This window comes from Ursus maritimus, unplaced genomic scaffold (assembly GCF_017311325.1).
Source record: "Ursus maritimus isolate PB19 unplaced genomic scaffold, ASM1731132v1 scaffold_241, whole genome shotgun sequence".
Taxonomy (NCBI): domain Eukaryota; kingdom Metazoa; phylum Chordata; class Mammalia; order Carnivora; family Ursidae; genus Ursus; species Ursus maritimus.
In genome coordinates this window covers 1-23,486 of record NW_024424909.1, presented here as the reverse complement: position 1 = coordinate 23,486, position 23,486 = coordinate 1, and the positions used below count along the sequence as shown (strand labels likewise).

Below are 23,486 nucleotides of genomic sequence, written 5' to 3'. Positions count from 1 at the left end.
ACGGGGGATTTACTATGTGGTAAAAGCTAGTATTTCAAATCAGTGGGGAAATGAGCTACTTAGTAAGTGATCATTGGAGCCAAAGAGCCATGTAGATAGCAGAGAGCTGAATCTCTACCTCCCTGTTTACACCAAAAGAAGCTCCAAGTTGGTCACAAATTTAAGCATCAAAAACTCAACGGTAAAAGGTACTAGATGAAAGCATTAGTGAATATTTTTTTATAATCTTGGAGTGGAGAAAGTCTAACTATGACATGAAAATCAAAAACCAAGAGGAAAATATGGAATTTTACTCCTTAGAAATTAAAGCTTTCTGAACCATCAATGACTCTGTAAAAAAATTTTACAAAAGAAAAATGTAGAAAATAATTGCAGCTCATAAGACAGGCTAATTTCCTCAATATACAGACCTCTATTCAATCAAAATACAGAGCTTTATTCAAAAAAACACCAAAAGACCAGTAATGAAATGGGCAAAAAATATGAAAAGGTGAACTCCCAGAACGACAAACGATTGATAAAGTAATAGATGTTTCGTTTCATTTGTAATTAAGTCAATGGAAGTTAAACTTAAGTGGGGCAGCATTGCTGATTTATGAGATGGGTAAAGGCTAAACCAGTTGATAACATCCAGTGCTGATGAGCATTCATGAAACTCTAGAATACCATTGGCTGGGAGTGCAAATTAGTATAATCTTTTCAGAGGTCAATTTGGAAAGGTCAATCAAATTTTTAAGCGTTCACTCTTTGACTCATAAAATCTCTTTCTAGGAATTTTCCTTTTTTTTTTTTTAAAGATTTTATTTATTTATTCGACAGAGATAGAGACAGCCAGCGAGAGAGGGAACACAAGCAGGGGGAGTGGGAGAGGAAGAAGCAGGCTCATAGCAGAGAAGCCTGATGTGGGGCTTGATCCCACAACGCCGGGATCACGCCCTGAGCCAAAGGCAGACGCTTAACCTCTGTGCCACCCAGGCGCCCCGAAGAGCTAGTTCTATATTGAAAATATACTAATCTAGAGAGAGAAACATCTGCTAATTCTTCACTGTTTCAAGGGAAGGAATGTGCCAATGTTCTGCGATTTTTTATTTGTAATCTGAGATATTCTCACCAAATTCTGGGAATATTCATTCATTCATTCATTCATTCATTCATTCATTCATCCAAAAGCAGCATTATTCTGATTTCCCATATTATCCTTTCCTATGAAATGGGTCATGGTGAACCTGCTTTGTACCTACCTCAGTGATATGGATCATGGTGTTGGTCTCTTCTTTTGGTGATTAGTGTATCACAGCCACTGTCCACATTCATTCATTCATTCATTCATTCATTCATTCATCCAAAAGCAGCATTATTCTGATTTCCCATATTATCCTTTCCTATGAAATGGGTCATGGTGAACCTCCTTTGTACCTGCCTCAGTGATATGGATCATGGTGTTGGTCTCTTCTTTTGGTGATTAGTGTATCACAGCCACTGTCCTACTCATCTTGAGTCTGATGATTCCTTTAACTTTAAAGATAAAGATATTAGTTCCTCATACCTGTTCTCTACAAACTTCCCATCCTCTGTCACCTGGGATAATAAATAAATGCAAAGAACATGAGTTTTCTGTCTTTTCTAAATGATTTATTACCTAATTTGTACATTCGTAATAGCATCTAACTTTTGTACAATATAGCAACTTATAGCACAAAGCATTCTTTCAACTTGATAAATAATCATACAGTAAGCATTGTGGTGTGAGTACAAAGATGAATAAGAAATATTGCCTATCGGCACCTGGGTGGCTCAAACTGGTTAAGCATCTAACTCCTGGTATGGGCTCAGGCTCCGTGCTCAGCATGGAGTCTGCTTGAGATTCTCTCTCTCCTTCTCCCTCTGGACCACCCCCCCTACTCTCTCTCTTGCAAATAAATAAATAAATAAATAAATAAATAAATAAATAAATATTTAAAACAAAAGAAATATTGCATTACTTTTGGGGACTTAAGTCATTTTTTTATGTAAGTATATTTTGTTCATAAATAGAGTATATTTGATTCTCAAAACAACCTTGGACGATATTATATCCCTATATTAGATTGAGTAAACAAAGAATAAAACTCAGGTTTGATACCTTGCCTGAGGTCACTGCACTGGTGAGTGGTAGAGCTGGGCGTTGAATCTAGATATTTCATTCCAGAATACTTGCTCTTAGAGGTTATAACGTTGTCTCATAAAAAAATGGAATGAATTGAGTGGAGCACTGGGTGTTATATGCAAACAATGAATCATGGAACACTACATCAAAAAGTAATGATGTACTGTATGGTGACTAACATAAGAAAATTAAAAATATATAAAAAATAAATAAATGGGAATGATTTTCCCATTCTCATCATCTCATGTCCAGTTCATTGTCTCCCTCCCTCTCTGGTTTGTTATAAATGCAACTTAAAAGCATTATAGGAATGAAGAGTCAGAAGGTAAGCAAACTATTCCTCATTTTATTTATACAGTAATATATATTTCCTACTTCACAGAACTTATGTTTTTCATCTTGGAATATGATTCTATAAACATATAAACTCAAAAACTGATTATATATATATATATATTATTTTATTTTATTTTATTTTATTTTATTTTTTTGGCCATTTGTCTTAGTCTTTCTTCTTGTGATTTGATTCTTTTTTCTCTAGGTCGCTTGGTATTCCCGATTCCATGAAAAAAAGAAATGATTCCAAGGTGACAGAATTTGTTCTTCTGGGCCTATCATCTTCCTGGGGGTTACAGCTGTTTCTCTTCTTAATATTTTCTTTATTTTACATGACTGTTGTTCTGGGAAACTTCTTGATAATGGTAACAGTGCGAGGTGATGCCCGCCTGCTCCAATCTCCTATGTACTATTTTTTGGGCCATCTGTCCTTCATTGACCTATGCCTTAGCTGTGTTACCGTGCCCAAGATGTTGGGAGATTTTCTACAGCAAGGCAAGATCATCTCTTTTTCCGGGTGCCTGGCCCAGATCTACTTCTTGCACTTTCTGGGAGCCAGTGAGATGTTTCTGCTGACAGTCATGGCCTATGACAGGTATGTTGCCATCTGTAGTCCTTTGCAGTACCTGACAGTCATGAACCGCCAGCTGTGCTTTCAGTTGGCTTTGGCCTGTTGGTGTGGGGGCTTCATCCACTCTCTCACGCAGGTCACACTGGTGATCCAGCTGCCCTTCTATGGCCCCAATGAACTGGACAACTTCTACTGTGATGTCCCACAGGTCATCAAGCTAGCGTGCATGGACACCTATGTAGTAGAGGTGCTGATGGTCTCAAACAGTGGTCTGCTATCTCTCGTCTGTTTTGTGGTCTTGCTACTCTCTTATGCCATCATCCTGATCACCCTGAGAACGCGCTTCCGCCAGGGCCAGAGCAAGGCACTCTCCACCTGTGCCTCCCACCTAACTGTGGTCAGCCTGATCTTTGTGCCATGTGTATTCATCTATCTGAGGCCTTTCTGCAGCTTCTCCGTGGATAAGGTGCTCTCCACCTTTTACACAGTGGTCACACCCATGTTGAATCCTCTCATCTACACACTCAGAAATGCTGAAATGAAGACAGCCATGAAGAAGCTGAGAAAAAAGCATGTGGCATCCTTCTGCCATATTAAAGGATGAACAGGAAGAGGTGAATTAGAAAGCATAACTTTCTTGGGACAATCTTAACTCATCCTGTACATGGGTATATGCATGAAACCAATTTGATGACTTTGGCATAAAAGCCGGCATCAAAATTAGGAAGCATTGCTGTTGATTGCTATCGCGGTATAGTGGCTTTGCTGGGTGTTCAGTATTAAGCAGGGAAGTCAGGAGTGTTTATTGGCCCAGAAATTGAGTAGTAGGTTCAAGAGGACACCTTGAAAGATCAACTCTTCTATCCTTTGTCTATAACTAGTCTTCATTTAATTACTTCATTTCACTTTTAAATTCTCTTCAAATGAAAGAAGGTAACCTGTCTTCTTTTTCGTCCTGCTGCGCTGGGTGTAACAAGTCCTACATCAGGAGGTTCCTACTAATGTCCATCAGAGTCCATTCTGAAGCAATGTGAATCCTTTTTTTCCCATCTCTAAGAAAGCCTGAAAACAGCACTAACCACCCTACATATTAATGTTCATCTAAGGATTGTGTTATTTATTCTGCCAAATTTTAGAAATGCAGTTCAATTCATATAAGGAAAAAGTGCTTTTAGTGAAGTTTACATGTGAAGGCAAGAAAGCCTGGGAGTGCTGGGTGGTGGAAAATCTCAGCGTCCTGCCCTAGAGACTTCTCTAGAAGAGGTATCTCACTCCCCTTGAGTTTCTTTAAGTGGAGTTACAGACGGGGCTAAGTGTAAAAGCTGGTACTTCTACTGGTCATAATATTTAAGAGCTCTGAATGATAAAGGGGGGGAAGAAATGAACTGTGGTTTAACGCACACATAATTTTTACCTCTAAGTCTCAAAGGTACTTCGACAAGTAGATAATATTATTCAACTTCACTTTTACAAATGAACTCAGATTTCTTTTTTTAAAAAATTTATTTATTTATTTTAGAGCAGAAGGGGAGAGAGAGAGAGAGCAAGGTGGGGAGGGGCAGAGGCAGAGCAAGAGAGAGAATCTCAGGCAGACTCCTTGCCTAGCGTGGAATCCAATGAAGTGTTCAACCCCAGAACTGAGACCATGACCTCAGCTCAAATCAAGAGTCTGACGGTCAACCAACTGAGCCACCCAGGTGTCTTGAACTCTGATTTCTTAAGTGACTTTCACAGGATAATTCAGAAAAAATATGATCACACAAGAAAGCTGGGAATTTTGGATAATTAAAATTAAGCTGATATTTTTCTTTGGAGAGAGTCTTTGCCTTAATTAGATAGATTAATTGCATATTTTCTACTTTATCTATAGAGGATCTCCAGAGCTAGCAAATCACTAAAAACCTGCACAGAAACATTTATATTTAAGGTTATCTATTTCTGACATAAAGATCTTCGCAACTTCTTGTGTCTATGGAAGAGTATTAATTTTGTTCACTAAATAATAATAAAACGATGGACTTTAGCAGTATTTTTATATTTGCTCGCTTATTTCCAAATCAGTTGCAGTGCAGAGGCTTTTTAAATTACTTAGCGAGAGGGCACCTGGATAGCCCAGTCGATTAAGCGTCTGCCTTTGGCTCAGGGCGTGATGCCAGCGTTCTGGGATCGAGCCCCGCATCAGGCTCCTCCGCTGGGAGCCTGTCTCTTCCTCTCCCACTCCCCCTGCTTGTGTTCCCTCTCCTGGCTGTCTGTCTGTCAAATAAATAAATAAAATCTTTTAAAAAATAAATTACTTGCTGAAAAACATAACTCAGGAAGAAAATATCTGGAACTCCACCAGAGATTAAGATTTTCTAGGTTGGGGTGCCTGGGTGGCACAGCAGGTTGGGCATCTGCCTTCGGCTCAGGGCTTGATCCCGGCGTTATGGGATCGAGCCCCACATCAGGCTCTGCTATGAGCCTGCTTCTTCCTCTCCCACTCCCCCTGCTTGTGTTCCCTCTCTTGCTGGCTGTCTCTATCTCTGTCAAATAAATAAATAAAATCTTAAAAAAAAGATTTTCTAGGTAAATTGCAATACCTGTGGTCATGTAAGAGCTTGGATGATTTCTTACTAAGATGAATGAGGGGAAAGTAGCATCCCTGGTATGGATCACATTCTCGTCTTTCACTGCCCAACATTTCCACAGAGGTCCTTTGCCTATAGTGAATATCCAGAAGAGCAGACAGGAGGACACTGTCCGCCAGAGAGTAGTGTGTGAATTGATAAGATTTAAGTAGTACTGTGCAGTCATCCAGGCACATAGCAGGGACCTGAACCTCCAGCTTTCTTTATGTATCTGTAGGCTGCAACATCCCTTTTTCCAATGTTCCTCTTTCACAGCAAAATTTAGAGTCTTGGCATATCATTTGAATTGTCCTGTTGATATCTGGATTGGTAGCATTATATTCAGAAAAGGAAGAGTTATGTATATTCCCATACTTCTTACCAGAATCACAACTCAATTGGTTCCTAAAACACTGAGCTGGATACTGAATTATTATAGTGTTACTAGAACTGTAGTTATATATTTTTAAAATGTGGTTGTCAGAAATGGACTATCAGAAGAAAATCAGAAAGAGATACTCCTTACCATTTGCATTGCTTGGATTCTAACCAGATGCAAACTCTGACACAGCCAGCCAAGGTGGGCAGGGCAATGATTCTTCTTTCTCAGGTCCTAGTACATTAGTTAGGACAATCCATACATAAATTATGTACAATATTTTCAGAAATAGTCTTACCCCACTAGGCTTGTAATTTTGACCCATTATCTAACTTTATTTTCCTTGTTTTTAAAATTTAAATTCAATTAACATACAGTATTAGTTTCAGAAGTAGAGTTCAGTGATTCATCAGTCTTATATAATACCCAGTGCTCATTTATCATGTGCCTTCCTTAATGTCCATCACCCAGTTACCTAATCCTACCACCCGCTCCCCCCAGCAACCCTGTTTCCTATGATTAAGAGTCTCTTATGGTTTGTCTCCCTCTCAGATATCATCTTATTTTTCCCTCCCTTCTCCTATGATCCCGTTTTGTTTCTTAAATTCTACATATGAGTGAGATCATGTGATAATTGTCTTTCTCTGATTGACTTATTTCGCTTAGCATAATGCCTTCTAGTTCCATCCACGTTGTTGCAAATGGCAAGATTTCATTTTTTGATGGCTGAGTAATATTCCATTATATATATATGCACCACATTTTCTTTATCCATTCATCTGTCGATGGATATTTGGGTTCTTTCCATATTTTGGCTGTTGTGGACATTGCTGCTATAAACATTGGGGGGCAGGTGTCCCTTCAGATCACTACATTTGTATCTTTGGGGTAAATACCTAGTAGTGCAATTGCTGATTCATAGCATAGTTCTATTTTCAACTCTTTGAGGAAACTCCATACTATTTTCCAGAGTGGCTATACCAGCTGACATTCCCATAAACCATGTAAGAGAGTTCCTGTTTCTCTGCATCCTCACCAAGATCTGACATTTCCTGACTCCTGTGAGGTGGTATCTCATTGTGGTTTTGATTTGTATTTCCCTGATGCTAAGGGATGTTGAACATTTTTTCATGTGTCTGTTGGCCATTTGTATGTCTTCTTTGGAGGAATGTCTGTTTATGTCTTCTGCCCATTTCTTGACTAGATTATTTGTTTTTTTGGGTGTTGAGTGTGGTAAGTTCTTTATAGATTTTGGATATTAGCGCTTTATCTGATAAGGCATTTGCAAATATCTTCTTCCCATTATGTAGGTTGCCTTTTGCTTTTTTGACTCTTCCCATTGCTGTGCAAAAATGTTTTTATCTAAAGAAGTCCCAACAGTTCATTTTCCCTTTAGGTTCCCTTGCCTTTAAAGACATGTCTAGCAAGAAGTTGCCTCAGTCGAGATCAAAAGGGTTGCTGCCTGTGTTCTCCTTTAAGATTTTGATGGATTCCTATTTCACATTTAGGTCTTTCATCCATTTTGAGTTTTTTTGTGTGTGTGTGTGTGGTGTAACAAAGTGGCCTACTTTCATTTCTTGCATGTGACTGTCCAGTTTTCCCAACAGTATTAGTTGAAGAGACTGTCTTTTTTCCATTGGATATTATTTCCTGCTTTGTCCAAGATTCGTTGACTGTAGAATTGAGGGTCCATTTCTGGGATCTCTACTCTGTTCCATTGATCTATGTGTTTGTTTTTGTGCCACTACCATGCTGTCTTGATGATTAATGTTTTGTCATATAGCTTGCTACCAGGAATTGTGACTCCACCCACTTTGGTTTTCTTTTTCAATGTTCCTTTAGCTATTTGGGGTCTATTCTGGTTCCATACAAATTTTAGGATTATTTGTTCCAGATCTGTGAAAAATGTTGATGGTATTTTGATAGGAGATTGCATTGAAAGGGTAGATTGCTCTGGGTAGTGTAGACATTTTAATGATATTTATTCTTCCAATCCATGAGCATGGAACGTTTTTCCATTTCTTTGTGTCTTTCTCTATTTCTTTCATAAGTGTTCTGTAGTTTTTAGAGTACATATCCTTTACCTCTTTGGTTAGGTTTATTCCTAGGTATCTTATGGTTTTTGGTGCAATTGTAAATGGCATCAATTCTTTAATTTCTCTTTCTTCTGCCCTGTTGTTAGTGTATAGAAATGCAACTTACTTCTGTGCATTAATTTTATATCCTACCACATTGCTCAATTGCTGTGTGAGTTCTAGCAATTTTGGGGTGGAGTCTTTTGGGTTGTCCATATAAAATATCATATCATCTGGGAAGAGTAAGAGTTTGGCTTCTTTGCCAATTTCAATGCTTTTTATTTCTTTTTTTGTCATCTGATTGCTGGGGCTAGGACTTCTCGTATATGTTGAACAACAATGATGAGAGTGGGCATTCCTTTTGTGTTCCTGATATTAGGGGAAAAGCCCTCAGTTTTTCCCCATTGAGAATGATATTCACTGTGGGCTTTTCATAGATGGCTTTTATGATAATTGAGATATGTTCTCTCTATCCCTACACCGTGGAGAGTTTTACTCAAGACAGGATGCTGTACTTTATCAAATGCTTTTTCTACATCTATTGAGAGGATCATATGGTTCTTGTCTGTTCTTTTTTTTAATGTAGTGTATCACATTGATTGATTTGCGACTGTTGAAACACCCTTGAATCACAGGAATAAGTCCCACTTGGTCTTGGTGCATAATCCTTTTAATGTACCATTAGATTCTATTCGCTAGTATCTTGGTGAGAATTTTTCATCCATATTCATCAAGAATATTGGTCTCAAATTCTCCTTTTTGATGGGGTTTTTGTCTGCTTTGGAGATCATGGTAATGCTGGCTTGACAGAACAGGTTTGGAAGCGTTCCTTCCATTTCTATTTTTGGAATAGCTTCAGTAGAATAGGTATTAGTCTTCTTCAAATGTTTGCTGGAATTCCCCTGAGAAGCCATCTGGCCCTGGACTCTTGTTTTTTTGGGAGGTTTTTGATTACTGCTTCAATTTTCTTGCTGGTTACTGGTCTGCTCAGATTTTCTTTTTCTTCCTCTTTCAGTTTTGGTAGGTTTTTTTTTTTTTTAAGATTTTATTTATTTATTTGAAAGTGAGAGAGTGAGTGAGAGAGAGAGAGAGAGAGAGAGCATGATCAGGGAAAGGGGCAGAAGCAGACTCCCCTGCTGAGCAGGGAGACTGATGTGGGGCTCAATCCCAGGATCCTGGGATCATGACCTGAGTCAAAGCAGTCACGTAACTGACTGAGCCACAGTTTTGGTAGTTTATGTTTCCAGGAATGCATGCATTTCTTCCAGATGCCTAATTTGTTGGCATATAGTTGCTCATAATATGTTCTTAAAGTTGTTTGTATTTCCGTGGTGTTGATCTTGATCTGTCCTCTTTCATTCATGATTTTGTTAATCTGGATCCTTTCTCTTTTCTCTATGATAAGTCTAGCTAGGGATTTATTGATCTTGTTAATTCTTTCAAAGAGCCAGCTTCTCGTTTTGTTGACCTGTTCTACTGTTCTTCTGATTTCTAGTTCATTGTTTTCTGCTCTAATCTTTATTATTTTTCATCTCCTGCTTGGTTTAGGTTCTATTTGCTGTTATTTCTTCAGCTCCTTTAGGTGTAAGGTTAGCTTGTGTATTTGAGATTTTTCTAATTTTTGAGAAAGTCTTGTATTGGTATTACTTTCCTCTTAGGACCACTTTGTTGTACCCCAAGTTTTTGAACAGTTGTGTTTTCATTTTCGTTTGTTTCCATGAATTTTTTTTAATGCTTCCTTAATTTCCTGGTTGACCCTTTCATTCTTTAGTAGGATGCTCTTTAACCCCCAAGTGTTTGAGTTCCTTCCAAATTTCCTCTTGTGTTTGAGTTCAGTATCAAAGCATTGTGGTTTGAAAATATGGAGGGAATAATCCCAACCTCTTGGTATCAGTTGAGACCAGTATGTGATCTATTTTGGAAAAAGTTCCATGTGCACTCGAGAAGAATGTGTATTCTGTTGCTTTAGGATGAAATATTCTGAATATATCTGTGAAGTCCATCTGATCCAGTGTGTCATTTAAAGCTGTTGTTTCCTTGTTGATCTGATTTGATGATCTGTCCATTTCTGTGAGTAGGGTGTTGATGTCCCCTACTATTATGGTTTTATTATCAATGTGTTTCTTTAATTTGGTTATTAGTTGGTTGATTTAATTAGCTGCTCCCAAATTAGGAGCATAAATATTCATAATTGTTAGATTTTCTTGTTGGGTAGACCCTTTCAGTGTGAAATAGTGTCCCCCCTTCATCTCTTGCTACAGTCTTTGGTTTAAAATCTAATTTTTCTGATATAAGGGTTTGCAACCCCAGTTTCTTTTGAGGTCATTAGCATGATAAATGCTTCTCCACCCCTTCACTTTCAGTCTAAAGGTGTCTTTAGGTGCAAAATGAGTCTCTTGTCTACATGGATCTTGCTTTTTTATCCAATCTGATATTCTGTATCTTTTGATTGGAGCATTTAGCCCATTTACATTCAGAGTAACTATTGAAAGATATGAATTTAGTGCCATTGTATTACCTATAAAGTCCCTGTTTCTGTAGATTGTCTCTGTTTCCTTCTTCTCTTTGTTACTCTTGGGCTCTCTCTTTGTTTACAGGATCCCCCTTAATATTTCTTGCCGGGCTGACTTGGTGGTCACCTATTCTTTCAGTTTCTGTCTGTCCTGGAAGCTCTTTATCTCTCCTTTTCCATTCTGAATGACAGCCTTGGTGGATAAAGCATTCTTGCCTGCATTTTTTTCTCATTTGGTACTCTGAATATTATCATGCCACCGTTTTCTGGTCTGCCAATTCTCTGTGGATAGATTTGATGCCATTCTAACATTCCTACACCTGCAGGTTAGGAACCTCTTGTCTCGAGCAGCTTTCAGGATTTTCTCTTTATCTCTGAAATTTGCAAGTTTACTATTATATGTCAGGGTGTTGATCTATTTTTATTGATTTTGGGAAGGGGTCCTCTCTACCTCTTGGACATGAATGCCTGTTTCCTTCCCCAGATTAGGGAAGTTCTGAGCTATGATTTGCTGGTCCTCTCTCTCTTTCTTCCTCCTTGGGCACTGCAATAATTCTGATATCATTTAATTTTATGGTATTGCTGATTTCTTGAAGCCTCCCCTCATGGCCCATTAGTTGTGTTTTTCTCTTTTCCTCAGCTTCCTTCCTTTCCATCAACTTGTCTTCTATGTCATTTATTCTGTCTTCTGCCTAATTTACCTAGTTGTTAGAGAATCCAATTAGGCTGCATCTCAGAGCAATTTTTCATTTCGGCCTGATTAGATCTAATGTCTGCACTAAGAGATTCTCTATTGTTTTTTATGCTTTTTCCAATCCCAGCTTGTAACTTTATAATTGTTGTCCAGAATTCCATCCCTGACATCTTACTTATATCCATATAGATTAGATCTGTGGCAGAGAGCATTACCTCTGGTTCTTTCTTTTGTTGTGAATTCCTCCCTCTAGTGATTTTGGGCAGAGAAGAAGGGATGAATGAATGAGCACTATCAAAAATATCAACCACGACCCAAGCGAAGTACACACTGACAAATCCGAAGAGGTCAGAAACCAGAAAAGAACAGGAAAAGAAAAAGAAAAAGAACAAACCAACCAATCAACAAAAGCAAAAAAAAAAAAAAAGGAGGGGGTGCAAGAGAGAATAATCTCACAGGGTGGACAAATCAGGGTGATCCACTTGGTCCCAAGTGTACTTTGGTCTCTCTGTTAGAAGACACTAAATCCCAAAATTGTAAAGAAAGCAAAACATAATACATACAAAAATAAAATTGCATAGAGTGAAAGGAGCCAAAAATGAAGAATATATCTATAAAATGTAAAAGTTGAAAGTTAAAAAAGGCTTAAAAACAAAAAGTTGTTAAAATAAGAAACTAGTTGAAAAGGGCAAAAAGAAAAAAAAAAGAAATGGAAAGTTTTAAACTGAAAGATAAATCGGTAATGAAAGAAAACCTTGAATTCTATATATTGTTTTCTTCTAGTGCTGGAGTTTTACAATCTTGTGTTGTTGGTAAACATGATATTCATCTGTTCTTCCAGTTGGTCTTCGGGGGGAGGGGCCTGCTGTGCTGATTCTTGGGCATTTTTGCCTCGGCAGAGACGCACCACCCCTTGCCAGGGGGCTGGGTTCAGTGTATGCTGTGTTTAGTTGCTCTGTGTGGCTTTTGTTTCCTGAAGGCTTTAAGTGCCCCTTTAAAGAATCAAAATAAAAATGGCCACAACTGTATCTCCAGCCTCAGAGACAATGGGTCATTGTCCCATTTTCAGTAAACCGTCAGGGCTAAGCGGTCTTCACTTTGCGTGTGCCAGACTCTGCAGACTCCTCCTCCAGTGTGCGCCCACACCGATCCTCCTGGAGGGAAGGCCGAGGGTCGCCCGGTTACTGTACTTTACAGGGTCTCCGCACTGAGAGCTGTTTCCTGGTCATGTGTGCATCTGCTCCACTGCCGCCCCCCCCGGGGAAGGTGGAGGGTCCCTGTGTTTCTGTCCTTTGCAGGGTCCCCATGCGGAGAGCACTCAACTGACCCAACCACGGCTCGAAGTTTATGGTGAATCACACTGAGAGTCCTGTCCCTGTCTCGCTGACCATAACCAGTTTCCCTGTTCCAATGCTGGGAACTCTACCAGTTCAGGCACCCCCATTCTTTCTGTGACCCCAGGGATCCTGAGGCCACACTGCCCCACCTAGAAATCTGCCCTGTTTCACCACCTGAGCACCTTTCAGGCAGGGATGTCTCTCACTAGAGCACATTTCTAAGGGTTTTGATTTTGCCCTCTGGTGCTCTATCACTTTCTGGTAGCCGGCTTACTGAGGGTCCCCCTCACCACCCTCTCCCCCACCATTGATCTGATATATTCTCTCAGATTCACTTCTCTGTACCTCCTACCTGCAAAAAGTGGTCTCTTTTCAACTCGTAGAGTTCCAGATATTCTTTTCTTACATCTCAGTTTGAATTCATGGGTGTTCAGACTGACTTGATAATTATCTAGCTAAATTCAAGGGACCAGATGAAACAAGGTCCCCTACCCTTCACCACCTTGCCTCCCCTCCCATCTGAGCTTTAGCAAATTTTAAAATGAAATTTTAAATGAAAACAGTTCAATAGTATTAGAAACTAATATACTTGGGCTAGTGGTGCAATACTGTGATACTCAGCATCACCCACCAACTTTGAATAGATTGTGCAAAACTGTAAAAATGGCCTGCATATTTTTAACTAGTAATTTACCAATTAGCCTTCAATATAGTTTTACAAGAGGTTCCTTAGTGGGGATTATACAGGCATTTTCTCTGCCTAACAATACTCTCCAGATGCTACCTTAATCACCTGGCTAGCCATTCCCTCAGGGCTGTGATGATGCATAAAGATTGCTGGCAGAATCTCTTGGCATCCAGTAATATAGAAATAAAGTCTTACAGACCAAGATCAGAAGCCATGGCATGGCTATAAGCTCATAAAATCTTCTGAGAGTAGAGAGATTGAGAGAGAAAGAGAGAGAGAGAGAGAGAGAGAGTGAGGAGAGAAAATAAATAACGGGAGGACCCTTCTCAGGCTGTAGGTGTAATCCTTTGCGAAATGACACACACATAAAGAGAAGCATCAGTATACAGATTTCAGTCTTTTAGGGTGAATATCTAGGTATAGATCCCTTTTCCATCTCAGAAAGTTTTATTGATCCAAGAAGATCTCAGTTTGTCCAAATCCATGTCGGGACCAGACTCAAGAAGATGGCCAGAGTAAGTTTCCCATCTGTGACGGCAACTTAAAAAGCAGGGAGAGAAGAGAGGGCAGTTCTCATTGATTTAAAATCATATTTCAGGATAAAAATGAATGAATTCTTCATTCACTTGTAACACCTGTTCTAATAATTCTGTTAAGTAATTTAGGAAATAGTTTACTGTAATTTAAATTTATCAATATTATTTCATGGAATTTAGTTCTAGCTTTATACTAACAGTGCAGCCTAGATAATTGTTTCCTCCTGCACTTCACTGCTTTCCAATGGTTAGATGAATAGAATAAAATCAAGTGATCACTAAGGTTTTTTTCATCTATACAAGTATAGGATTTTACATAAGTTATGGTCCAGTCTAAGAGGATTTGAGAAGGTCTTTTAAGGTATTACTCTAAAATGAAAGGCTTTATGTCAGGTATTTGGTTTATTTATCCTTTTATGTTCACAGCACAATACAAGACACAGAGAACGTGTTCCATAAACATTTATCAGTTAGAAAGATAAATAAATGTTGGTGCTGTGTGAAATGTAAGAAGATGATATAGATGGTAACTTGATAGTCTACATTGTGTTGTATTTACATGGGCGGATTTTTCAAGACTTAATTATTCAGCTTCCTTATCTCTTAGTTCCACAAAACTTAGTGAGTTACTGCCTCAGTTGTAGACAATTAGAGAAACAGGAAAAATTGGGACTTTATATGTTTCTATAGGTAAAAGTTCAAAGGACCGACAAGTAATAAATGATATCAAGTGACCAGAGACATGAAAGCATGTACATGGACATGATGTCTCTATGAGGGATATTGACGTCAAAGACACTACTGCACAGAGCTTACTGTGGGATGGAACTTACTGTTAGGAAGAGATCCAGTATTTGATCTCTTTTCCTTGCAAATCACTCACAGAAGAAATTAAAGACTAAATCTCTTTCCCAGAGGACTTTAGGGAGTTGCAGTCTTGCTATTTGTTTTATTTGAGAATAATTTAGGTGGACTTATGACTGAAATAAGGAGCACAATTTTCTTTAACACCATTATAAGTAGTATATATTCTTTGGCATTATCTGAGAGACTAACTCTGACCTAAGAACCTGGACAGACCACTGGAAATGATCCATCCCATATAGGCCCTCGTCCACAGTGTTCAGACTTTTGATACTGATGCTTCTGAAATTCTTTCACTGAAATGGTTATGACTTAGATTTACTGTTAACTTGTTGCTTTTATATCCATTAATTAATCTGATCCTTACATGGGTGGCATTGTTCTTTCCCAGGGGAGGACTTTGAAGGTAATAGAAGTGAGGAAAATTGTGTTAAGATCACACAGCCTGTAAGAGGCAGCACTGCTAAGTCAGGCCCTATTGGTCTATCTTAAAATCCTATGCTCTTTCTCCCAGTGAAGATAGTAGAAAGATCTTGGGTCTTAGACTTGGATTAATATTATCAGCCCCAAGAGGACCCCAGATCAAGTTGTAGCCACTATCCAGGAAGAATATAGCAGCTGTGCAAACATCTTTGGGTATCCTTGCTTGAACCCTGAAGCGAAGTCATTCAAGAATATGGACAGAGAAAGAAAAAGACAAATCTATGATTTCACTCATATGTGGAGTTTAAGAAACGAAACAGATGAACATAGGGGAAGGGAAGGAGAAATAAGATGAGAGCAGAGAGAGAGACAAATCATAGGTGTCTCTTAACTATAGGAAAAAACTGAGAGTTGCTGGAGGGGAGGTGGGTAGGGGAATGGGGTAACTGCGTCATGGACATTAAGGAGGGCACTTGATATAACGAGCACTGGGTTTTATATGCAAATGGTGAGTTACTAAACTCTACCTCTGAAACTAATAATACACTATATGCTAATTAGTTGATTAAAGAAAAGAATATGGACTCCATTCTGGTACTACTCTAGTCAAAGAACATATTTGAGAAAGTGGGTGTCAGCAGTAGATACATTTTCTAAACATGGAAATACATATAAATGGGAATTAGAAGATGAACGTCGTAAGGAGTGTAGCATCCTAAGATGACTCTTACCCATGCTTTTCTCCCTCCTTGCATTCAGCATGATCTCCAGTCACTGAGATGGATGATGATAATTAAATATTCACTTACAGTGTGCCATGTACGTGAGTGCTTCATAAGTGATACATATCTAACCTGTACAGCAGTACTATTCTTACTTTGAACCCTTGAGAAAACAGAGGCAAAGGGAAGTTAAGTAACTTCCCTGAAGTCATACTGTGAGCTAATAGGGGGACTTGAATTTGAATCTAGGAAAGCGGGGTTTCAAGCGTCTTTGTAACAGCTACTCTCCACCACCTTCCCCATTCCCACTGCCCTCCTGCTGCAGCAGTGATCATTTTTATGATCCCCCAAATCATTCATGAAAAATTCCAACTCCTCAAACTTCACTCGTGAGACTATGACCTGATCTCCTCTTCCTTTTTAGGCTCACATCCTGACACTTCCCTTCATGGATTCTGTGACGAACTGCATCAAACCTGTTGGCATTCCCCAGAGGGAATTCTATGATGATTTATACCCTTTCTCTTCATATATCCTAATCCATAGGCCTAGAACATCCTTCCTGACCTGTCTTCTCCTCTGTGTCCTCACCCTGCAGTCCTCTCCATCATCAGGTTAACTCTAACTCACCTTTCAAAATTCTACTCAGTGAAGACCCTCTCTGGAGGGGTGTGCCTGACTCTCCTCTGGAACTGTGATTGCTGGTTTATATGTGGGCCTCACCTATTTGGTAGTCACCACAGTCAGTGAAATAATGTCAGATTAATGATCAGTATCACATCACTCATTGCATTCTCATGTTAAGTTTAAGCCAAGTTGGGCACAAACTCTGAATGTTGTGATGATTTTGCCAGTTGCAGCTGTAGTCTCTGCCAGTAAAAACTGGATATAGCTTTTAAAAAAAAATCATTATTAGTAGAAAAGGAGGGTTTTGACTATTACAGAAAGTTTAAGACTTTCGAATGAGAAAGAAGATATGCTCACTTTGATGCCCACGGCCCCAGCAGTATGCAAATTCATTACGAAAATGAACTTTGAAATTCCCTGGCCTAGGTTCAGATACCAGCTCTGCCGATCACTTCACTCTGTGAACTTGGGCAGGTTACGCACCTTCTCTGCGCTTCAGTTTTCACATTTCTGAAGGAATGTTTGTAGGGATGATGATGATAGCTTACTCTGTATGAATGTTATGAGAATTAAATGAATTACTACCACTTAGAACATTACCTAGCACACAGTAAGTACACTATATGTGTTTTCTATGATTACCTAAATGTTTTTTTCAACCCTTATGATTTTGTCAATTGGTTATCACTGACCACAATTTAGCTTTGCTGGTAGAGTGTCAGAATGTTCAAAGATTTTAATGAAGCATATTCTATATTCAAAGAACTTTGCACCATAAAACAGCATTTGATTTTTTTAATGCAATTCTTTTTTCATGAGAAGTTTATCCATTAACTTTTCTATCATCTATCTATCAATCATCTATCCATCATCTATTTATCATCTATCATTATCATCTGTTTACTTGTCATTCTACCCTTTTTCATTTATTTAAGGGGATACATATTGTGTGGGTTTTGGACTTAGGATGGCTCAATTCAAATACCAGCCTCTTCACTGACTGTGTTATATTGGATGATTTACCTAACCTCTTAAAAATTTGGTGCTCTTTAAAATAGAGATAGAAATTACAATGTTGCTGTGAGTATAGAATGAGGGGACATATCCTAATAGTTTAGCATACAATCCTGCACATAGTAAAGTGCTTAGTAAATGTTTACTACCAGTATCACTACTATTAATAATATGTCTCCAATGGAAATGGACAGATACTATAGTTTATTATCTCAGGAATCAAATTATGGATGTTTTAATATTTTCTATTTTGTCTATATAATTTTTATATGATAGATGAACAGATCAAATTAAAACTTCTACTTACTAGAGAGATCCTACTTTACAGATTCAAATTACAAAGTAAGCCACTTCATAAATGCAAAAAAAATGTACACAAATGATCTCATTTTATTTCTGTAACAGCTTTATGAAGTAAAATAACTATATCACCCACCTTTTACAAATAAGAAAACTGAGATTCAGAAAGAATAAATAGATTTACTTAAAGTAATCCCATTGGTAGGGGTGCTCAAACTTAAATTATCCGCTTCCACTATCCAGGCAGAAAAGAGGTGTTCCTAGCAAAGATGGAAGATAGCTAGTAATTTGCAATTCTTTAAAAAAGCTAATTTTATTCTGAGGAACTTCTTTAGATCTTGTCTCACGATTTACCTCTTTTAAGAATTCTTCTCTGATAACTTTTACCCAATAGTTTCATCTGTGTGCCTTGAGGATCCCTGTATATAGTTTGTAAAATGGTGTCAGACACTTATCTTTAACTACCATTTATAGCGCTATCTGTATGGGAAACCTTATTCCTGATGCTTACCTATGGTTACAGGGAGAGGGCTTTTTCAAGGCAAGAGGACTGAGGATGATAGGAGTCTCAACAAGTTTTAAAGTTTTAAACTTTTTAGAGCAACAAGGGAAAATTATTTCTCTGTATAGCTTGACCACTCCTCAGGTATTCCTTACTGGCAGGCAAATAGAATTTTCACATGGAGACCAAAGCTTAGAACTGAAACTCCCCCAATATGATTTGTAAGCATGGGTTATTGGTGAACAGGGGGCCTCTGTCGCTGTTGTTCTTGGTCACTAAAACGACTTTGTTTATTTATTTATTTATTTATTTATTTATTTATTTATTTATGTATTTATGTATGTATTTATTTATTTGATGTAAAGTTCGATGATTCATTAGTTGTGTATAACACCCAGTGCACCATGTAATACGTGCCCTCCTTACTACCCATCACCGGTCTATCCCATTCCCCCAGCCCCCTCCCCTCTGAAGCCTCAGTTTGTTTCTCAGAGTCCACAGCCTCTCATGCTTCATTCCCCCTTCTGATTACCCCCCCCTTTCTAGGAAGATTAGTAGGGGAAGAAAGGGAAAACGACTTAATTTTTAATTGTACTGAAACTTCCAACCTAATTTAGAAACTAAAAACAGTCTTTCTCACTTTCTCACTAACTCTCACAAGTTAGTCTTTCTAACTTAAGTAGAATGTTATTCTTCTAAAGTTGATCTGTGTACATGATATTTAAAAAGATTCATCTAAGAAGTTTGGCATCAAATCTCAGATTCTGACTTCTTGCATTTATCTTAACCCCCCAAAATTAATTTATCCATTTAATAATTAATTTAAATTTTTCCAACCCAAAGAGAATATCTGGCAAAATGAGAAAGAGAGAGAGAGAGTGAGAGAGAGAGGCAGAGAGAGAAATACAGAGGGAGAACTAGGGAACAACATTAAATCCAATTAAAAAACCCCTCATATTCTCTAGATTATTATTTGGGAGAAAGGAACTATAGGCCTAAGTATAACAGAAACTCCAATGTGAGTCAATAACGTGGTAAGAAAATTAATGGTGAGAAAAATATCCATTAATTATGTTCAAGAAATATGAAGAATTTCATCTCCTATTTAGCATCACTTAAATATTTTCATAAGACTGTTCCTGTTAGGCTTCACCATGCTTACAGTGGTTTATGATATTTATTTATTTTTGCAGGGAACGAGAGCCACCAAGCCAGTATCATCTGGGTCCCCACAGAAGTGGCTAACAATGTCACTGAGTTTATATTCCTAGGACTTTCCCAAGATCCTGGAATGCAACTGATGTTCTTTGCCTTATTCCTCCTCTTCTACATCGTGGTCATGGTGGGAAATCTGCTCATTCTGCTCACGGTCTTTTCTGATCCCCGGCTCCATAAACCCATGTATTTCTTCCTCAGTAACCTCTCCTTTGTGGACATTGCCTATTCCTCAGCCACAGCACCCAAGATGATTGCAGACTTTATTTCTGAGAAAAAGACCATTTCCTACTGGGGCTGTGTAACTCAGATGTTCACCTTCCACTTTTTTGGTTGTGCTGAGATTTTTGTCTTGACCGTTATGGCTTTTGACCGCTATGCTGCCATCTGCCACCCTCTCCGTTATACCACCATCATGAGTGCCAATGCTTGTATTGTGCTGGCATCACTGTCCTGGTTAGGAGCCCTGGGTCATTCCTTTGTTCAGACCCTCCTGACCTTTCAGCTGCCTTTCTGCAATAATCGGGTCATTGACCACTACTTTTGTGATGTCCACCCAGTCCTAAAACTTGCCTGTGCTGATACAACCCTGGTAAATATGTTGGTGATTGCCAACAGTGGTCTCATCTCTCTGGGGTGTTTCCTCATTCTTCTGGCCTCCTACACCGTCATTCTATTCAGTCTTCGCAAGCGGTCTTCAGAGAGCCGGCGCAAGGCTCTCTCTACCTGTGGGTCTCATTTCACTGTAGTAACTTTCTTCTTTGTCCCTTGTATTTTTATTTATCTGCGTCCATCCACTACTTTCCCACTGGATAAGGCTGTGTCTGTGTTCTATACTACCATCACCCCGATGTTAAACCCACTCATCTACACTCTGAGGAATGAGGATGTAAAGAATGCCATGAAACGGATATGGAGTCTCAAGGTCTCCTTGAAGGAAAAGCAGAAGGCATAGCTCTTCAGAATTGCAAAATCAGAGAATTAGCTGATACCTTCAGTAGTCTATAACTTATTAATGAGCTTAAAGGATAGTCTTTAAAATTCAACTGTCTTGTACAAGGTTTTCATTGAACAGGCAATAATTTGAGACAGTTCTCTTTTTCTGTCTTTAGGTGGGCTAAACTTAGACGTTTCCATACTGTCAAGGTTTATCTTCTTTTACTTTTAGAGTAGGAGGGTAAAAACTCCAACTCAGTATCTCAGTTAAAGGGGTCTCATGTTGTAGACCCCTTTGATTCAAATTAAGATTTCTTAATCTATAATTGAATGATTTAGAATGAGGTTACAAGAGAAAACTGTCTCTGAGGAATCTGACCATTTCTCTTAAAAACGGAAGTGTAATAGCTGAGTAGAATAGCTGGGTGGAAAAGGCAATTTTATTCTGAAGAACTTTTAATTTACTTTTTATTTTTTTACTCTTAAGATTATATTTTATTTTTTTAAAACATTTATTCTACTTATTTTGGAGGGAGAGTGTGTGCACATGGAGGGAGGGGCAGAGGGAGAGAATCTTCAAGCAGACTCCCTGCTGAGCCCAGAGCCTGATGTGGTCTTGATCTCATGATCATACCTGACCTGAAACCAAGAGTTTGACACGCATCCACTGAGCCACCCAGGCACCCCAAGATTTTATTTTTAAACTGTCTCTACACCCAGTGTGGGGCTTGATCTCACAATCCCAAGATCATGAATCGCATGCTCCACTAACTAAGCCAGCTGGGCACCCTCTGAGGAACTTTTTAGATCTTGTTTCATAACTCATATCTTCCAAAAATTCTGCCCTGATTATTTTCATCAAACATACATTTATTTATTTATTTATTTATTTATTTATTTATTTATTATTTATATATTTTTCTCTGTGTGCTTTAAGCACACCTCCTTATAGTTCATAAAATGCTTTCAGACACTTCTTTTCTTTCTGGTTTTTGTTCCCTTAGTGTATTTAATCTCATTTCTACAACTTATTAAGGACGTAAGTAATGTATCTTACTTCTTTTCCACTCCCCGTATATGGCACAGGGCTGGATGCACCATAGATTCTTGTGACACAGTCTACCTGTTGTTACCCCAGTATCCATGGTTCCTTTTTCCTTAGTAACAGAAACTTGACATTACTTATGGTGGCCCCACTGAAACATAACATTTACCAGTCTGTCCCTTTCACGGGAGGTGGATACTATGATGTTGGTTGTAGTTGGTGAGTGAGACTTTTGAAAACTCTTTAAAATGATTTCTCTGCCCTTAGGCTTTCTATACATGATCACCACTAACACTTTTTTATGTTATTTTCTTACATGTCACTATATTGTTATCATATATGTTATTTTATGTCATTATATTTTTCATATTATTTTTTCTCTGCAGAAAAGGATGTCTATCCTTTTTATTAATACCTATTTAAAAAATAAATATATTGAACTTATATTTAAAACTGTGGGCTACATTAGTTTTCCCTTTTCCCTCTAAGATCTAAATAAGTTAACAACAATAACAACAGTGATGGGGAAACAAGTTTATACTCAGAGCAACAAAGAAAACAGGACAGAAGTTAGACTGTGCAGACAGAAGATTCCAACAAATATTTGGAAAAGAGAAGACAAAGGTGTAATTGCTTTGGCCATATAAAAAGGCTAACACTAAAATAGCAACTGAGGGGGATACTGAGGAGAAATAGACAGATTTATCTCCCAGAATCCCTGACATGTTTGAGATGACAGGGCACCATGTAAAGGAGATGGTGGCATTCAGGGCTAGTAATAGGGAGATTAAGAGAAAGGAATGGTTCAGTCTCCCATCCTCTCTCTTCACTCCCAAAGGCTCACACAGGCATATGCTGCACATACAGAACATTGACATCTTTGCATTAAGAAATTAAATTATATTAGAGAAAAGTCTTTCACATTCTGCCTTTGGAGATCATAAATAGGATGGCTGTTTCTCTGCTAGAACCCTGACCAGAATCCGACCAGTTCGTTGGCTCTGCTCTATTGATCGATCCAGAGTTTTGGTCAAAATTTTGGTGCCAAATTCTTTAATACACATAAGATGTTAAAGTAAAAAGTAAGACTTTAGGAAGGCCCACCGGAATTTTGTGGAATCCAAGATAACACAGAAAAAAATTCACTTTGAAAACCACTGATATCTTTACATTGATCAGAGATAATACTTGCAATTCTGAAATGAGAACATGATATTAAAAAAACTAAACAATAAAAATATTATTTTTGGAAACAAAATAAAAGGAGTAATAAATAAAATTAAGACAAATCAACAGAGGTTGAAAGATAGAGTCAAAGAAGTCTCCATGAAAGTAGAATTTAAAAAATCAAAGAAATGAACAATAGAAAAAAGTATGAAAAATCTAAGCAAAAGGTAAAACATTCAACTCATATTTGTTTCCAGAGAAAACGGAGGGGAAGAATTTAAAAGAAACAATGAAAGGAAAACTCATAGCAGGAAGATTTAAGTCTCCAGATACAAAAAATGTATTGATTGCCCACCCTAGTGATGTGAAAACAAGAACTAAGGTGCATTATTATGCAATTTTATTCCCCTAGAGGTTGAGAAGATTATAAGATTATTGAGAGAGACAGAAAAAAATATAGGCCACAAAACAATAAGTAAAATCCAAAGGCATTAGAGTATTTAGTAACAACACTGGACCCTTCAATACGGTAGAAAAGTGTCCAAAACTGATTTTCAGCCTAGAATTCTAGACAGAACAAAACCATCAGATATGAAAGTAGTATAAGACCTTTTCAGCCATGCAAAGATTTATAAAATTTATAAGTACCCTTTCTTTGAAAGTATGAGAGGATGTGTCCCAGCAAAAGCAACAAAGAGAAAGAGATAAGCTCAAGGAATCCGTGTAGGGGGTGGCCCAAAGCACTTTTACGGTGAGAGCTGTCTAGCAGGCATAGGGGGCGATAGAAAGCA

General features: G+C 38.2%; 2 protein-coding genes across 2 annotated transcripts; both read left to right on the top strand.

Annotated features, from left to right (window-relative positions):
- Positions 1–2,709: 2,709 nt before the first annotated feature.
- Positions 2,710–3,657, top strand: LOC103680820 (olfactory receptor 4Q3-like). The gene has a single exon (XM_008710296.2). The coding sequence runs from the start codon at positions 2,710–2,712 to the stop codon at positions 3,655–3,657; it is 948 nt and encodes a 315-aa protein (XP_008708518.2).
- A 15,889-nt stretch (positions 3,658–19,546) lies between these two features.
- On the top strand, positions 19,547–20,502 carry LOC103680819 (olfactory receptor 4S2-like). Its single transcript, XM_008710295.2, has one exon. The coding sequence runs from the start codon at positions 19,624–19,626 to the stop codon at positions 20,500–20,502; it is 879 nt and encodes a 292-aa protein (XP_008708517.2). The 5' UTR covers positions 19,547–19,623.
- The last annotated feature ends 2,984 nt before the right edge of the window (positions 20,503–23,486 follow it).